Here is an 18,010-nt window from a genome sequence, read left to right as displayed (position 1 = left end):
TGCCTACAGTTTTGTTTGTGTTGGACAGCCTAGATGAATCAGGGAAAAAAATAAAGCTGTTAGGTGAAAATGGTTTTTAGATTGGTGACATTTTATACATAGAATGCTTGTGTATGGATAGCATGTAAATGAATGCCTCATGTTAGAACCCATGAATGCCATGCCAGTCCGAGCACTGTAGCAGTACAAGCAGAGTGTAAAAGATTTTTACTATGTGGAAGATGGGTGATTTTTTTTTTACTGTACCAGGGATTGAACTTGGGACCTTGAGCTTGTGAGGCAGGCAGTGGAACCCACAGCTAAATCCCTGGCCCAGATGATGATTTTTGATAGTAGGAAGCCTTCTGTTTCTATAGGTTTCTCTTCTAACTTCCACATACCTTAATAGACAACACATTGTTTTTTACCTTATTTTTGTGAAATTAACAGGCAAAGGATACATTTTATAGATGAGAAAATTAAGACTCACAGTATTAAATTGGTCCACTCACATAACATGACTACTTAGTGACAGTGTCAGAGAAGAGAGTTCCTGACCCTTAATAAAATACTCTTTCCACTTATCCTCTACTGAGAATTGCTTCTGAAGCTGATGATCAGATGCTTAGGTTGATTCTTGGTAATATGGTAAGGCATCTGTCCTTCTTAATCTCCTCCTAAAGGAAAAGCCTCTGGAAATGGATCATGTAGGGCAAAATAAACATAGATATCCTTGACAGTCTCCATTTGTTTTGTGGCCATGTGCTAAGAGGGAGAGCAAAGCATATGCACCTTTCCACTTTTCTTAACTTTTAACTCTTGTAATAAAAGGGGGAAAAATTAGAGGTGAATTAGAAACTGTTGATTTCAATCTATTTATTATTCATCGAATTGAACAAATAGAGTTCACTTCTATACGAATAATAAAGAGTTTTTGTTTGTTTTGGCTGGGAATTCAGCGCTGGATTTTAGCCTCTGAGACAATCTCCTTAACTTGTCAGCTGTGGTGTGGAGGATGCCTCCTACCTCCAACAAAAGGTTGCCCCATTGTCTCTCAAATTTTGTGTGGAACAAGAAATGAGTTTTGTCTTCCAAACCTCTTTACAGGAAGTTCCTATGTGTTGAGTGGGCTACATTTACTTTAATAAACTTTTTTGGTAGTGGTTAGAAGCACAGGATTGCAGATTTCATCTCTGGTAGACCTCTTGACACTGATGCATGGTGGTGCTGTCCCTGAATGGAGCTTAAATACTTGAGGGCTACTTTCTGAGTGGGTGAAGGGGTGTATAAAATGAGAACATATGAGAAAGTAGTAACAGAAAAGCATACTTTGATTTACTGATACTGGCTTTCTACTTTCTTTTTGGGTTGATATGCTGTCTGATATGTCTGCAATGGATTTTTAAAACTGACTTGAAAGAAATAAAAAGGCTTGTGTAGCTACTTGAAAGTGGCCCTTAAAAGTTGTAGTCTTTCATTGGATGGTTTCTCAGTGCTACGTGTTTGCGTCGAATTGTGACTTGCTTGTTGACTAGCAGCTGTAAACATAGGGACAGGCTGTTTGCTCTTCCTATCCTTCTAAGATTATGTATGTGTGTTTAAAAAAACATACAACAAAAAACTTAGTTTTTACGATTTTAAGTGTACAGTTGGTTTAGTAATAAGTATATTCCCATTGTTGTGCAGCCAATCTCTAGAGCTTTTCATCTGGCAAAACTGAAAGGCTGTTCCTGTTAAATAACTGTTTCCTCATCTCCCTCCTCCACTGATAAGCACCGTCTACTTTCTATTTGATGTCTGTAGGTGTCTTACATAAGTGGAATTTTACAATATTTGTCTTTTCATAATGATTTATTTCATGTAGTTTAATGTCCTCTGTTAATTCATGTTGAAATGTGTCAGAATTTTCTTCCTCTTTAAGTCTGAATAATATTCCACTGCCTTTTTCTTTTTTGAAGAAGTTTAATTTGAAGTAATCCAGATTATCTTGGGGGAGGTTATTCCCCGATGAACTAGGATGCATTTAATAACAGTGAAATGTTATTAAATACATTTATAATTGTGTACAGCCACCTCCAGAATTTATCATCTTAAACTGTGTACTTATTAAACAGTAATTTCCCATTCTGCCTCTTCTCCAGCTCCTAGTAACTGCTATTCTACTTTTCTGTGTCTATGTTGTTGTTGCTGTTGTTGTTTTGTGGCGCTGGAGATTTTACCCAGGAACTCAGGGGTAAGACCATGTTACATCCTCAGTCCTTTGTCTTATGAATTTGATTATTTTAGGTACCTCATATAAGTGGAAATATACAGTATTTTTCCTAGCGTGCAACTAGGTTATTTCACTTTGCCTAATATTTTCAAGATGTGGTCTGAGAAATATTTAAAACCATTTTACAGATGCACAGTGGATTTGTGGCTTCACTGTAGAAAATATAGGCTGTGTGTCTCTTAAGATACAGGTGTTTAGGCTGGTGACGTAGCTCAGGAATAGACAGCAGGCTGCCTAGCATGTGAAAGGCCCTGGATTTGAACTCCAGCAGCACCCCCTACCCCACTCAGAAACCATCCCATCCCCATGCAAAAAAAGATATTTCTAGGAAAGGAGATAGAAACAGTGGTTAATATTTATGTAGAATTTCAGTGAAATGAGATTTTGAAATTTACATGGGCTTCCTTCAGAAGTATTTTTTTCCATTTTCTTATTAAGGCTCTTGTTACAACATATACTTGCAGAACTTTAGCTACTGTGGGATATCTGTTTTAAAATTCTAGCTTTTTAAAAACTAGTCATTTATGGTAACATTTGTAGTTATCATTTGTAGTCTCTGCTCTTCTCCCTTCTTTGAAAAACTTCCATATATTTATATAATTTTGTATTGTTTACACAATTAGCACATTTAGACTAATTCTTGTCTTTAAAATTGTTATATCTTTATTCTTTTTCTTCTTGAGTACCTTTCATTTTGTTTATATTTAATCTATTATGGCAGTATTTATATATTACAAACCTCCCAAATGTTATGGATATGCATTATAAAATGATTAGGAGTGTAAAATTTAGAAAGGATGTGACCAACAGTCTTTTAATTTATTTATTTTTCTTTTTGGTATTGGGGATCGAACTCGGGTCCTCGCACTTGTGAGGCAGGCGGCAGAACCTCTGAGCTAAATCCCTGGCCCAACCAAGGGTCTTTTTTTAAAAAAATAAAGAAGTTGTATTCATGTGGTTTTATAGCAGATTATTTAAAAGTAGGCAGAGTAGTTGGCTTTGAAATTCCTTCTGACTAGTCAGAGAAGGTTTTCTCAGGTCGGTCAGCACTCAGCCTTGTGCTGCAGTAGAATTCTTTCTATTACACAACATCGAGAGCCTAACTCATGTTGGTGCCCCAAGAATGGGGCTGCTCAGGGTGGGCAGGGTAGAAGCAGAAATGGTAAAAAGAAGACTTACAAATCATTTTAAAAGGTTTTGTGTGGGATGAGGCTAGTGCAGGCTAAAGTTAGTATGAAAAATAAAAATGAATGTCAAGTTTGTTAGATGTAAGGGGTGCTTGTGAAATTATAGCTCCTTAAGGAGGGAAGAAGTGATAGAGGCATGGCCAGAGATAAATGAACAATTATTAGTAATAGTATGAATAAAAACAGTTCAGCAACAGTTAAATGTGTGGGGTAAAAGCATCCAAATGTCAGTAGCCTCCTATGAAAACATATTAAGCATAACACAAATTCAGACAAGGCAAAAGTATTAAGTAGGAAGAAACTTTTCTGTTTCTGACATGGTGTGCTTGAAGGTATGATAGAGCATCCATCTGAAGATTTTCTGGCAGTCGCGTGAAATGGGTGAGGAGTCTGAGTACTCTCAATTCATAAATGATGATTATCAATGTCTGGTTAACCTCTTTAGTAGGATTATTCTGATAGAGAATTCAGGAGTTCAGTTCTCACAGGATCAGTTTTTATTCTGAAAGTTCTTAGCCATCGACTGTATATCTAATCCTGACCAGCTATATTGCAAATGGGGCCTGTTGGCTATGAGAAGCAAGTGAAAGCATGGTCTCCAAGTACACATTTTTATATGAAGTTCATATATTAATATGAATTAATATGTATCCATATACTATAGAAAACCATTAACTTGGATTTTCTCATGTGAACCAGAACTTGCCTTAAGAAGTGTGTGAGAGATTGAACAAATGATCAGCAGCTCATGTCAGAATAAGATCTGGGGGAAAGAGAGGAAGAGGGAGAAATCCAAGCTCTTTAGGAGAAGAGGAATTGCCTAAGCAATTAGCCAAATCCAAGAGATCAGTGGGTAGCCAGTAGAAATGTTTATAACATTATGATGACAGGGAGGAGGGAGTTTGTCACAAATTTAAGAACTGACAGTTTATTGAAGTTTTACTCTTTGCAGACACTTTTCAAAGCACCTTTCACATATTATCATGCTTGTTTCTTGCAGCAACCGTATGGGGTAGGCACTGTTATTATTTCCATTGGGAATTATATATTTCAGAGAGTTCTGAGTGTGCCCTATGTCGTCTCCCCATGTACTCTCTGCTGCCAAGAACTGCTCAGGAGACACGAGTTACAGGCATCATCTGCTTTGGAGAATTATAGGTGATTAATTTTCTCTTCTCTGGATCTTATTTCTTTCCCAGGTCACAAGGCACTTAAAGCATTGTTGAGGTCATTGGTAGATCTTCAGGAAGAGTTGCTTTTCCAGTACCCAGACACTAGATATCTAGTAGATGCAACGAAACCAAAAGAGGAAAGGTAAGGATGGCATGGAACTGGAGAGTTGCTTTTCTTTTCATCTAGATAGTTTCCCATCTCTTATATGAAAGTTGTCTTTCTCAGACTTGATTTTAGTAAAATAGAGTCTCATAGGTAAACATGGTGGCACATGTCTGTTATTCCAGGTACTTGGAAGGCTAAGGCAGGAAGGTCACAAATCCTCAAAACCAGCCTGGGCGATGTAGTGAGGCCTGATCTCAAAAATTTGGAAGGAGATGGGGATGTAATTTAGTGGTAGAGTGCTTGCCTAGCATGTGCAAGGACCTGGTTTCAATCCCTAGTACCACCTCCTGCCCCCTAAAAAAAAAAAGTCTCTTACAATTAAGTAGCAGTCAAGAGGCACTTTGATTTTGTTTTTTTGTTTGTTTGTTTGTTTTTGTTTTTGCTACCAAGGATTGAACTTGGGACCTTGTGCTTGCAAAACAGGTGGCGGAACCACTGAGCTAAATCCCCAGCCCTGATTTTGGATTTTTGTCTTTAGTTGTGCCTGATTCTCTTTGTGGACTTAGGAAAAAGATTTGTCTTCTCTTAGGACTGTTGAAATTTGGAGATAAGAAACACATTTTGAATGTTAGTGCTTAATGTGTATGAAGTGCTTTGTGTTCATACCATGGGATCTCTGGTCATACCATCTTCTTCAATGAAGGAGGGAGTTGTTTTGAAGGGTAGAAAGATTTCAGAAAACAATGGCAAAATAATTTCTTTCTTTCCTGAAGTTACTGCATTTGATCAAGGTTCTCCCTTTTCATTTTAGCCTGCTTTTTGTATGGCACCTGCTTCCTTTTTTTCCCCCTCTGGTTTTGTCTTTTAGTTGGTTGGTTGTACTTTGTTTGTTTGTTTGTTTTGGTACCGAGAATTGTACTCAGGTCCTTGCACTTGCAAGCAGGCTAAATCCCCGGCCCATGCTTGGTTGTTTTCTACTGAACTAGTTGGAAGGACAAAAAGGAAGCTTACATTTATTGAGTATGTGTGTACTGTATGTTGGCTCAGTAATCCAATGAGTACAACTTGCTGTATAGCTGGGGTTGTGTTATATTCTCATGGCAGTTACATGTATAGCCATCCCTAGGTATCCATGGAAATTAATTTCAGGACCCTGCATGGATACCAGAATCTACAAATACTCAAGCCATTGTCTGTCTGTCTGCCTGCCCCCTACGCAGTGCTAGGGTTGACACCTAGAGCCTCATGCATGCTACCAAGTCTCTTATGTAAAATAGTATAGTATTTGTATATAGCCACACATATCTTCTCATATATTTTAAATCATCTCTAGATTGCTTATAGTACCTGACATGATATAAATGTTATATAAATAGTTGTTATATTACATGGTTTAGGGAAAAATGGCAAGAAAAAAATGTGTTTAAAACATGTTTAGTGCAGACACAGTTTTTTTCCTGAATATTTTTGATCCACAGTTGATGACTCTGTGGATTCAGAGTGCTATTATTGTATTGCCATTGAGTGCTGATTTGGATGCCTACCCCTTTGAATTTTCTTCACATTCAGCTTCTCTTCCTTTGGCGCAGCTGATAATATTCACCTTTTGTGAATAGTTGCTACAGAGACACATTTCTCTTATTGATTTGTGGATTAAGGTCATAGAAATATGATTATGTGTTTAATTTTTAAAGACCCTCCTGTAACAGTGGAGGCTTGGTTCATAGGCATTTCTAATAATGTTTTTACAACCTCATTTATTTTTAGTTTGCTTACCTTTTAAAAAGTATTTTGAAATTCAAGTGCTTTTCAAATTTATTTGAAAAGTTACATGAGTTTTTTGATTGACTTCATGAACGTTTTTACCCCTCCCCCAAGCCACCCTTCTATCTGTGGTGTTATTTAAAATGTAGATTAAATAGATAAGGCCTAAACACTTCCTGTGAGAGTAGTTTTTATCCAGGTGTTTGCTTACATTGGACCTGGTGTTCTTACTGGTTTTCTAGTGAGGAGATTTCTAGTGAAGATGATGAACCAGTGGACAAAAAGCAGAAGAGGAGAGTGCCACCAAAGAGGAAGCTGGAGATGGATGCCTACCCTAGCTTCATGGCAAAGCGCTTTGCTGACTTTACTGTCTATAGGAACCGCACGCTGCAGAAGTGGCATGATAAAACCAAACTGGCTTCGGGAAAGCTGGGCAAGGCACGTGCGTGCGTGTGTGTGTGTGTGTGTGTGTGTGTGTGTGCACGCGCGCGCACATGTGCAGGTTATAGCAACCTGGAGTAGTTGTAAGAAATTGAGAAATTGGAGCTGTAGCTCATTTATAGGGATGTACACGCGCGCGCATGTGCAGGTTATAGCAACCTGGAGTAGTTGTAAGAAATTGAGAAATTGGAGCTGTAGCTCATTTATAGGGATGTTACTGTGGTGGAATAGTGATCAGTCATTTCTGTCCCAAAATTTACAGAACCTTTAGCATTTGGGTCGTATTATTCAGACTTGGGACTTTTGGGGCTAGGGATTTAGCTCAGTGGTTCTGCTGCCTGCCTCACAAGCGCAAGGACCCGAGTTCAATCCCCTGTACCAAAAAACAAAAAATCATGCTGTTCAGACTTGGGATTTTTAAGTTTATTAGAAAGAATGTTTTATTCTTGAAATACTGTAGATTTGTGAGCATTTAACTGCTAAAAATATAAAATACTTTAAAGAAATAGATTTTAAAACAATTATCATTAAAGGACCAGAATTTAATCTGTAGGTATAGAATGTGATACGACCTGCTTAAGATCCAATTTTTTTTCCATGAGAACAATTACAGCCACTTAACAAGCTCAGTCCTTAGCAGAAAGTCCCTTCTGAAAAGATGATGTTTCTCTGCTGACAAAGAAAGAGAAGCCAGTGTAGCTGCCTTCCGTGTTGACTTGCTGTATTATCTGACACTGGTTAATGTTGCAGGGTTTTGGTGCCTTTGAACGTTCAATCTTGACTCAGATTGATCACATTTTGATGGACAAAGAAAGATTACTTCGAAGGACACAGACCAAGCGCTCTGTCTACCAAGTTCTTGGCAAACCTGAACCAGCAGCTCCACCTATCCCAGAGAGTTTACCAGGAGAACCCGTAAGAATGCTGAGATGCGTGGCGAGTGTGGGGAGCAGTTTCTTTCAGACTAATTAAATGAAGAACCTGTAGGCATTACCTCTTGGTATGAGATGTTAACAAACAAGGAAAATGTGAATACTGTTTTACTGGATTGTTAAGAAACTAAGAGTATGTGTAGGGGGATTTTTTTTAAAATAGAGCTTTATTGTTTATGTTGTTTTAGTCTTGTGTGATACAAGAGTCTGGTAGGGGAAACATTTGTAATTCACTTTTTAAGATTTAATTTTTTTAATTTTTTTGGTTTTGTGGTAGAGATCAGGCTCAAGGGTTTCCTCATGCCAGGCAAGCACTCTAATCTGATCTGCACTCCCAGCCCTTAAGATTCAGTTTTTGGTTTTGTTTCTTTTGAGGTTTATTTGTTTGTTTGCTTGTTTTGGTTTTTTGAGACAGGGTCTCGTTAGGTGGTTCAGGCTGGCCTTGAACTCTGTGTAACCCAGGTTGGCCTTGAATTCACAGCAACCCTCCTCCCTCAGCCTCCTAACTGCAAAGATATAGGCCTGTGCCATAAGATCTGGCTAAGCTTTAGTTTTATAGCTACTCTTAGGAATGTTAGTAGTAAAGCAAGTATGTATTTTGGCTTAATGTTTGCTGTTTACAGAAATGTATACTTAATTCCTTTTGAGTTCATAAGAATTTAAAATAAAATTCCTCCTTTTCTGAAAATTCTGCCCCTCAGATGATAATAGTTGTGACAGGCTTTATGCCCATAACATATACTTAAACCAAAATGTGGTTCTCTTTTCTTTTTACTAAATAGAACAACTATAGAGGTGTGTATATATAAATATATAAAATATTAGAGCTTTTTTTAAAATCTTAGGACTTACTTAAGTAAGTGTATGATATTTCCATAACACTACCATGAGATCCACCTCATTTTTCTAAATGCCTGCAGAGGATGGATGGATACTGTAGTTTATTTAAACACTGGATAGATTGTCTCCATCCCATTTTAAGAAATAACACCATAGAAAACATTGCTGAACATTTATAATTGTGTGTTTTTATGAACACATGGATAGATTTCTTAAACTAAAAATGTTAAATCAAAGAAAATATGCTAAATCCTAGCAGTTGTTGCCCCCCCAAAAGGCTGCATTAATTTATAATCCCTCTAGCTGTAATATCTAGTCCTGAGTACAGTGTCACCAGTTTTAGAGGTGAAAAGGTATATTTTCTCATCTTACTTTGCATGGATTTAATTATAGTAAGGCTGAACATGTGGATTGAACCCAGGTGTGCTGTACCACTGAGCTACATTCTTAGCCTTTTTTTGAGACATTCTCTCTCTCAGTTGTCTAGGCAAGATTCAAATGCAATTCTCCTGCCTCAGTTTCTCTCATGCTGGGATCATAGGTATGTGCCCTCATGCCCAGCTTTTATTTCTAAGAGCTCTTAGAAATTGTGCTTTCACTGTTAGATGTACTATTTAAAGTCGCTATGTTACTTTGATAAAGTAGCTGTGCTGCTTACTGAGATTCGTTCTTTGCTTCTCACTGATTTAGGAGATCCTTCCGCAAGTCCCTGCCAATGCTCACTTGAAAGACTTGGATGAAGAAATCTTTGATGATGATGACTTTTACCATCAGGTGTGATTTTTAATAGTCTTGTTCTGTTACAGTTAGATTTTTAGTATTTTAAAATAGCTGATAGAGTGCTCTGAGAAAAAGATAGATGGCTTATTTTGGAAGATTGAGAAGGAGTTAGAATTCCTACGTTCAGAATTGTCTTACAGTGTTATTCTGGATCATTGCTTTTGTTCTATTTTATGTTTTCTTTTGGCGTGGGTGTGGTACCAGGGATCAAACTCAGGTCCTTGCACTTGAAAGGTAGGCAGCAGAACCACTGAGCTAAATCCCTGCCCATGTTTTCCTTTTGAAATGAAAACAGTTATGGCTATGGCATGTTGCTGGAGTGTAAATTATCTTTAAGACATTTTCAGCTTCTCTGAGTCATGTGACTTTTTCTTTATCGGATAACCATTTTTGATAATGTTAATACGGGACATGGTGTTGGTTATTTGGTTTCTTGCTCCATTACCTTTTTTTTTTTTTTTTTTTGGTACCAGAGATCGAACTCAGGTCCTCGCGCTTGCGAGGCAGGCGGCAGAACCACTGAGCTAAGTCCCTGGCCCGCCATTAATGTTTATATGTTTATTTTTTGAAACAGTCTCGCTGTGTAGATCACACTGATCTTGAACTCACTTATGCACAGGCTGGCCTCAAACTCATGCAATCCTCCTGCCTCATCCTCTTAAGTGTGGGGATTACACCATCACACCTGTCTTGTTTCATTACTGTCAGAGTAGAGGACTTGGTGCTAAAGGGCCAGGATTCCAGAATTCTAGAATTACACCTCTGGTTGTATAATCTATTAAGTCTCTTCTTTTTAATGTTTTTGTGCCTGTTCAAATCATTCGAGTCTGTATTGAGAGTGGCTACTACTGTTAATTATTATAAAAATGCTTTAAAGACAGATTTGATAGACGCTGAAATATAGTCCACTTCTCAGTATCTCTCCACAAATGTCCCCCTAGTTCTTTGCTTGACATCATTAACTGGCATGATCCCGTTTTGGGCTTTGTGAGTGTGGGGGACTGGGGATTGAACCCAGGAACTTCGCACTGAGCTGCATCACCAGCCCTTTTTTATTCTAAGACAGATTCTTGCTAAATTGCCAAAATTGTTCTTGAACTTGGATTCTTCAGCCTCCCAAAGTGCTGGGATTACAGACATATGCCACTATGCATGGCATATTTGAGCTAAAGTAACTTTCTGTATACCTGAGTCTCTTGATAAGTTATACTGTACTTACTAATGAAACATGCTTTAGGCTTACCCTTTAGTATTCATTGGCAGCTGAGGATACTGTTCAGAAGTGATACACCCGGTGTATCAAGGTAAAATTTTTTCCTCTGCTGACGCTTGAGTGTGTTAATTTTTGTTAAAGAATTTGGAACTGTTTGAAGGTTTAGCCACAATGGCTATACTTTGTACATGGTGTGATAAAAAAATACAGTTCATGTGTATTTATATTTTTAAAAATCATTACAGTAGCTGGGTGTGGTGGCACAGGCTGAGGAAGGAGGATCCCTGTGAGATTGAGACCAGCCTGGGCAACATAATGAGTTCCAGGTCAGTCTCAACTACATAGTGAGACCCTGTCTCAAAAAACAAAACAAAACAAAAAAACCAAAAAAAAAAAAACACATTACAGTAAAAGACACTTTGCCATTAATCCACCTCACAATGCACGCCCTGAATACACTTATCCCATTCCTCTTGGCACTTTCTAAAACAGTTCTGGAAATCCTCTTCTGTGGCTATCTTTAGTTGCACTAAAGACATGATGGAAGCCTTAGTGTCCTGGATAGATTGAAGATATTTACTTTTCGTAGTCATCTTGACTTTGGGAAGAGCCAGAAGGAAGTCACATGGTGTCAGATCTGGTGAAAAGGTGGATGAGGACACACAGTAATGTTTTTATGAGCCATGACTTTGTTGGCCCTCGGCAGCAGCATTCAACATATTTTTGATCACATCTCATAAAGACATTCATGAAAGAGGACTTCCAGAACTGATTCAAAAAGTGGCAAGAAAGATGGGATGAGTGTGTTTGAAGCAAGGGGTAATATTTTGAGGGAGGTTAATGGCAATGTGTCTTTTATTATAATAGTAAGTTTTTAATATTTAAACAGTTTTATATTTTGGTCACCCTATATGAGTATGAATGAAGAAATTTCTTAGAAAATTACATGTATAACCAGAAATGATGATTGTATCCTGGGAATACCTCTTATCTTGCCTTAAAAGGAGAAAGAGACTTTTTGTTCATTTTTTTATTCATTCTGTAATATTTAATAAAGTTAATGCCATAAGTGAGTCTGAAAAATAATGATTAGAGGACACAGGAAAGAGGATTGGTGTGGCCTCAGCTGTTCCTAGTCAGGATCCCAATTGTTTTCCCCTTTTTCTCTTAATGTCCATTTGTCAGAAGAGTAGGGAACTCTGTTTTGTTCTGGAATGTCTAAGGAAGAATATGATATGGGATATTAGTGCTGTATAATTGTGTGAGATCACAGGAAACGATCAAAAATGTTCCAGTTCTCATTAATTGAAGTGTGCATTGTTTTATGGAAAGTGCATCATAAATTAAACAGGCTTAATAAAATAAACTGAAATTACCGGGGAGTTGTTGTTTCTACTGGCAAGCCTTAGATTGAAAGTTTTTTTTCTTTTTTGGGGAGAGGGAGGCTAGAAGAAAAATCTGTTTTAAAAGAAATAGCATTACTTGATTGGCCCTTCTTCCCAATTAATAATTTTAACTTCGATAAATTGTGATTTCAGAGTTATGACTAGTCACATCTTAGCTTTTCCCCTTGCTGGTTAATTGGGGTGCTGGGGTTAATCTAAATTAAAACTTAAACTAATAGAGGTCAGCAAGGCAGCTGAAACACCTGAGTGAAACAAATGGGGCTGCCAGGCACAACTTTATCTTGGCCGTTTCCCTTGAGGGAAGTGGCAGCCAATTGGAGTTGTTTCAGCCTTCTGTAAAGGTGAATGATGGGTGACACTTGTTAATGTGCAGCATCTCCGGAAGTACTCCAGACTGCTTTGCTGCTGTACCAACTGCTGCCATCCATGCGCAGTCAGTAGGAACTGGACCAGTTGCCAACATCTGGCAGCCCAGCAAGGAATGGGTGCAAGCCTTGAAACCCCGCAGATTCTAAATATGGTACTTAGACTGTGCAGGCTTTAATCACTTACCCCTTTTTGGCAGCAGGCTACGACAGCTTATCCTAGCCTCGTACATCACATCCTGACATCTGCTGAGCTCCTAGGCAGCTGCGCATTTATTTTCTTTGCTTGCCTTTTCTCTTTGCTTCCTGTTCCTCCTCTTCTTCCCATTCCCCCTCGCTCCCACCTCCCTTCCGTTTTCCTCCCCCTCCCCAATATGCTCCTTGGGAGAGATGATCTGTAAAGATTACTGCTTCATTGTGTGCAAGTAATTGTGGTGATGCCAGGCCCTTGACAGACACAACGTAGCACCTGTTCTGCTGACCTGGTTAATTTCTTCTGTTGAGTGGGATTTGCCAGAGATTGGAGCTGAAGCCAATTCAATGATAAGGCTAAAGAAAATGGCTGTATGTTTTCTGTCACCTCCCAATTAAATTGGCTTCATAAAGTGCTTTCCTTTATTTGTCAGGATAGTAAGCCTGAGCTAAGTGTTGCATTCAGAAGTGGTACAATGTATTTCAGTGGGCCTCTGAGTTTTCATTTGTGTGTGTGTGTGTGTGTGTGTGTGTGTGTGTCTTTTAAATGTGGTCATATGGAAGATCTGGGTGCTGAAAATAATACCTTTTGCCTTTTTTTTTTTTTTTAAACACTACTTGAAACGAGATTCTTTGGGCCCATGTTTTGAAGGAAGAGATTATAGCCACGTTGAATTTTAATGTCTCATTGTAAGGGTTTAAAGGCTTATTTCGTTAATGTAGGTGTCATGAGGCTGGTTAAATGCCCTAACTACTGAGAATAATGTGTGGGGTCAAAACCTTCTACACACATACACACATGTCCATTCTCACTTTAGTTCTCTGTCTCTTAATGGGGCTTAAGTCATTAAATTTTAGAAATACATTTTTATTACTAAAGTGTAGGCTATATGTGCATACACACACACACACACACACACACACACACTTGGATGCAAATGTGTGGTGTATATATATGAGGAACTGAAGACAGTATCAGATAGAAGTCATTTTCTGAAGTTATACAGCAAACAGTAGTGGCAACACTAGTACTTGATCTGAAGACGCTTAAATCAAGTCTTGTTCTCTCTTCCTCTCCCTCTTCACTATGTAGCCCAGGCTATCTTCAAACTCATTATCCTCCTGCCTCAGCCTCCCCAGTAACTGGGATTGCAGCTGTGCTCTACCATTCTCAGCTTTTGTTCTTTTTGTATACCTTTATTTTTTCAACAGATCATTCTTGAGCCATAAAAAGATTTCACTATAGTATTACAGTTTGCAGTTTGCAAATAAATAAGGTTCATTTTCTTAGAACTGGAAGAAATATTATGTTGTTAGAAAGTAATTTTTTTCCTTAGAAAGCAAATGATTTATTGAGCTCCTGTTACTTAACAATTCTATTGAAAAAAATTAGCTTTTATAATTTTGCTACTGATTTGTTTGGAAACTAGAATTGCCAGAAGCTTGCCAGTGGTGAAAGTTTTATGATAGGACCCATTCACCTGCCACAGAAAAGCATGTAGGGATTTATTTTTAAATGGAATTGGTTTTAAGTGGAATTACTTGGCCTATTTCTTGCCAAAGCTCATCCCTAAAGATAACTTCACAAAACGTGAAAGTTGTAAATGACCATGTAGGATGGGCCATTCAGAAATATTTTCTGTATGTTTTTCATTTTCATGATCCTATCGGCTGCTTTATGACTTGTTTTTTTTGGCACTGGGGATCAGACTTGGGACCTTGCACTTGGTGAGGCAGGCAGCAGAACCACTGAGCCAAATCCCCGGCCCAGCACTAAGTTCTTTTAAGATGTATATACTGCAATTTAAGATTTTTCTTTTATTTTGCTTTTTCAAACCAGATAATCTTTGACTTTCTAAGCCTGAGTTCTTAGAGAATTGGGGAAGAACCAACATTTGCTGAATACTAGTTACAAACCAGCTCCTGGACTAAGTAGATAGGTATTAGACATGCATCTTTATTTAATTCTCATAAAACCCTATTTTGTGACATGATTGCACCTAGCAATAAGCTATATAAAGTGATTGGTTTTATTTCTTTTCATACCCAGGCCCCTAACTAGTTTCTTGTCATCTTATGAAGTATTTTGTTCCAAAAGGACTAATTGAGCTTACATGTTGACAAATCGATACCTGGTTTTCTAAGGGTTCATTAGGATTTTGTATCTTGCCTCCAGCTCTGTTTATTTTTGATCTGGTTTGTCCTGTCACTTTGAATCTAGCCAGGAGGGCCTAGAGGAACGCATAATAGGTTTTGCTCTTTTGGTGACCACTTTGATGGGTTAAATTTCTCCTTTCATTTGCCATCAAGACATGTCTATAATTGACCTTGCCACATGCTGGACTCTTATACCCAAGACATTTCATAATGCCATAAACAGGTAATTACTAATTTTGTGAACTATTAAAAGTCGATAATGTTGAGAAATAGAGAAGAAGCAGGCTGTCTGACAAGATGGTTTTCTTTAATTAAATTGGTGAGTGATTAATATGGACAGTTGATGTGGTGACTCTCACTCAGTCCGTGCTTTTGGATTTTAGTGTGAACAGGAGGTGCCTCAAGACCTCCTCATGGTTAACCGCAGCACAGTATTCTTACTGTTGGTCTTTCCAGTGGGCCAACTGATGGCTAGTAACATGTTCCAAGTTTGATTTGAACCTGCTCCTGCTAGTGAGTTATTGGAAAACAAATACCTTTTGTTTGGAGCTTTCATTTTAAATTTTATTTTTAAATGTTTCTGCTATTTAAGATCTGGATAATGTTTCTTAAAAGTTCAGTGAAATTTATTATGCATAGACCTCCGTGTGAGTTTAGAGAGAATATGTTTATGAAGTACATAAATTTGCAAATTGAAATTCTGGCTGACAGTATAAGCAAGGAATTAATCAGGTCTTAGAGTATAGTAATGATGTTTTTAAAATCCAAACTAAATACCAATGTCTAGTTAAACTCTAATTTTAATAATTAGAAGATTATTTTATGTAACATGAATAAGAGTGTCACTTGAAATATGTGGTAGTTTCTGTACTATCATTTAGATATACGTAGTGATAATGCTGCCATTGTATATCTGTCAGTCTTGAGGCCCAAATATGGTTTCATTACTGGAATTTGATTGCACTTTGGCTTACTAGTGGAGATTACATGAAAGAGTAGGACGAAAAGTCACATTTTAAATGCAAGTTCTAAAAAAAAAAAAAAAAAAAAAACTTTGTACACTTCCCAATGATGAATGTAAATGTATTATACCTAAAATGTACCATAAAAGAATTTAAGAGAAAAAATACACCTACTTTTATTCTTTTAAATAAATGAGTATAATTATGAAAAAAATGCAATTTCTAGAAGGTTAATCAGACAGCAGCAGCAAGGGAAGGGATACATGACTTGTCCTCATTTTCTTTCAGTTCTTTGCTTTAAAAAACATCAAAGGAGGCTGTGCATGTAGCTTAGGGTAGAACAAAGTAAGCCTTGCTTGAGACCCTGGGTTTGATTCCCAGCACTGTCCCCTACCGCAAATCAGAGCACAATGTCAGTACTGCTACTTTGATTAAGCAGGTAAAACCTCAGAACAAATCCTCAACCAGTATTTTTTATGGGACTAGCTACACAATAGGTAAGAGTTTACTTAAAACTCTTAAAGATAGTTTTTCAAACTCAAGTGGTACCTTGAGAGTTTACTAGGAAAATATGTGGCCAGAATTGCCTTTTTTGTGCTAATCATCCCAGTATTAGCTAGGTGCATGAATGTATATGAAAGACAGGAGTCCAGCAGTTTTTAGTAGCCTCAAGTGAAGAATTTAATACTCCTCAAAAAATTTGGGAGCACTATCTCTCCATTAAGTTAGGAATGTTATAGTATTAAATTGTATTTACTGTATTTTCTTTCAAAGTAATTCATAGGGAAAATGATTTAGCAAAAAAAAAAAGTAATAAGCATCTTTAAAAATGCATTATATATATATTATGGATCTAGAGTAGAGAATAGTTATTTTAAATTTGGATAGCACTTTAAGACCCCATTGGGTCCAAACTTTTCACACGTGAGGAGACTGGAGCCTACAAGAGACTTGTAATTTTATAAGATCACCCCACTTAGTGAGTTAGGACATTGGAACTCAGGTGTTCTTGCTTCCAATTTGATTTTCTTTCTAGCACATTTTACTGCCTTTGATGGACAAGTTTGGAGATCCATTTGAAAATTTCTGTTTCAGATGTATATGTTTATCGGAGGTCTGTTTGCACTGATAATTCACATGCAATCACTTGTGCAGTTATAAACTTCATTTAACACCACGCCAGATGTTAATAAAGGCTAAAATGACAAAATACCTTTCTCAGGAATTTTGTATTATCTAATAGGAATGAGGATCTCTAATTTTGTGTAATCAATGTGGCTCCTCTTCACAGTGTGACTTTTCTAAAATATGTGGAGAAAATAAATGATAAAAGGGGGCAGTCAGGTCCTCGACTTAAAAACATACATGTAGTTCTAATGTCATGAAGACAGTTGTCTTATCACAGATATGCCCCAAACATTCATTAGCACACTGACTTATCCTTCAAAATACATCTGATCTAAATTAATTCCTCTGTAATGTGTAAAAGCCTTAAGAGATGCTCTTTCATACAAACTTTGGATAATACAAATTCTCAGTTTTCCAAAAATGTAGTCCTTGTTGGAAGCCAAATTGAGATGCCAGTATCTACTGAAACTTATTTCAGGTTAGTGATGGGTGTTATTATCCAGAGTTTATATAGCTTATGGTTTCAGGGGCTTCAGTTTATAGTAAACTGACTCCAAAGCAGAAACATCATGTTGGGAGGGCTTGGTGGGGCAAAGATGCTCAGTGCACAGCAGCCACGAAGCAAGCAGGGGAACAGTGCCAGAGAGGAGGGACCACTGACCGTGTATGCAAGGTAGGATTAACATAACACAATGAACATTTAAATTAAAAAAAAAAATTATTGTAAAAGACATATTGCGGGGCTGGGGATTTAGCTCAGTGGTGCCACTGCTTGCCTCACAAGCGCAAAGACCCGAGTTTGATCCCTGGTACCAAAAAAAAAAAAAAAAAAAAAGACACATTGCCATAAATTTCCCTCCAGATACTCTGTCACTTCAAACACAGTTATCTCATCATTTTTACCACTTTCTGAAGCAGTTCTGAAAGTCTTTTGTAAGATCTCTAACAAGGTGTGATAAAATATGGTGAATGTGGCTGTTGAGTGCCAACCAATAGAAAATTTGGCTTATAAAAACGTTCTAGTGTGTCCTCATCTGTCTTATTTGCTGGGTATGATTCCATGAGACTTGTGGTTCTTCCCTAAACTCAAAATGATCTTGAAAAGTAAATGTTC

The 18,010-nt window shown here is 37.5% G+C and overlaps 1 protein-coding gene across 2 annotated transcripts in view; it reads left to right on the top strand.

The window, feature by feature from the left end:
- Aatf (apoptosis antagonizing transcription factor) overlaps positions 1-18,010 on the top strand; it is a 97,436-nt gene that overhangs the window by 28,431 nt on the left and 50,995 nt on the right. For both annotated transcript variants that reach the window (XR_780756.3, XM_010626797.2), the window contains exons 5-8: positions 4,638-4,752; positions 6,723-6,918; positions 7,672-7,836; positions 9,384-9,467. Coding sequence is in view for 1 of the 2 variants with exons in the window: in XM_010626797.2 (XP_010625099.1) it covers positions 4,638-4,752; positions 6,723-6,918; positions 7,672-7,836; positions 9,384-9,467 (560 nt within the window). In the remaining variant the exon portion in view is untranslated. The remainder of the gene's footprint in view (positions 1-4,637; positions 4,753-6,722; positions 6,919-7,671; positions 7,837-9,383; positions 9,468-18,010) is intronic.

This window comes from Fukomys damarensis, unplaced genomic scaffold, assembly GCF_012274545.1.
Source record: "Fukomys damarensis isolate Sample0158 unplaced genomic scaffold, DMR_v1.0_HiC HiC_scaffold_13, whole genome shotgun sequence".
NCBI lineage: Eukaryota > Metazoa > Chordata > Mammalia > Rodentia > Bathyergidae > Fukomys > Fukomys damarensis.
This window is presented reverse-complemented; position numbering and strand designations above follow the sequence as displayed.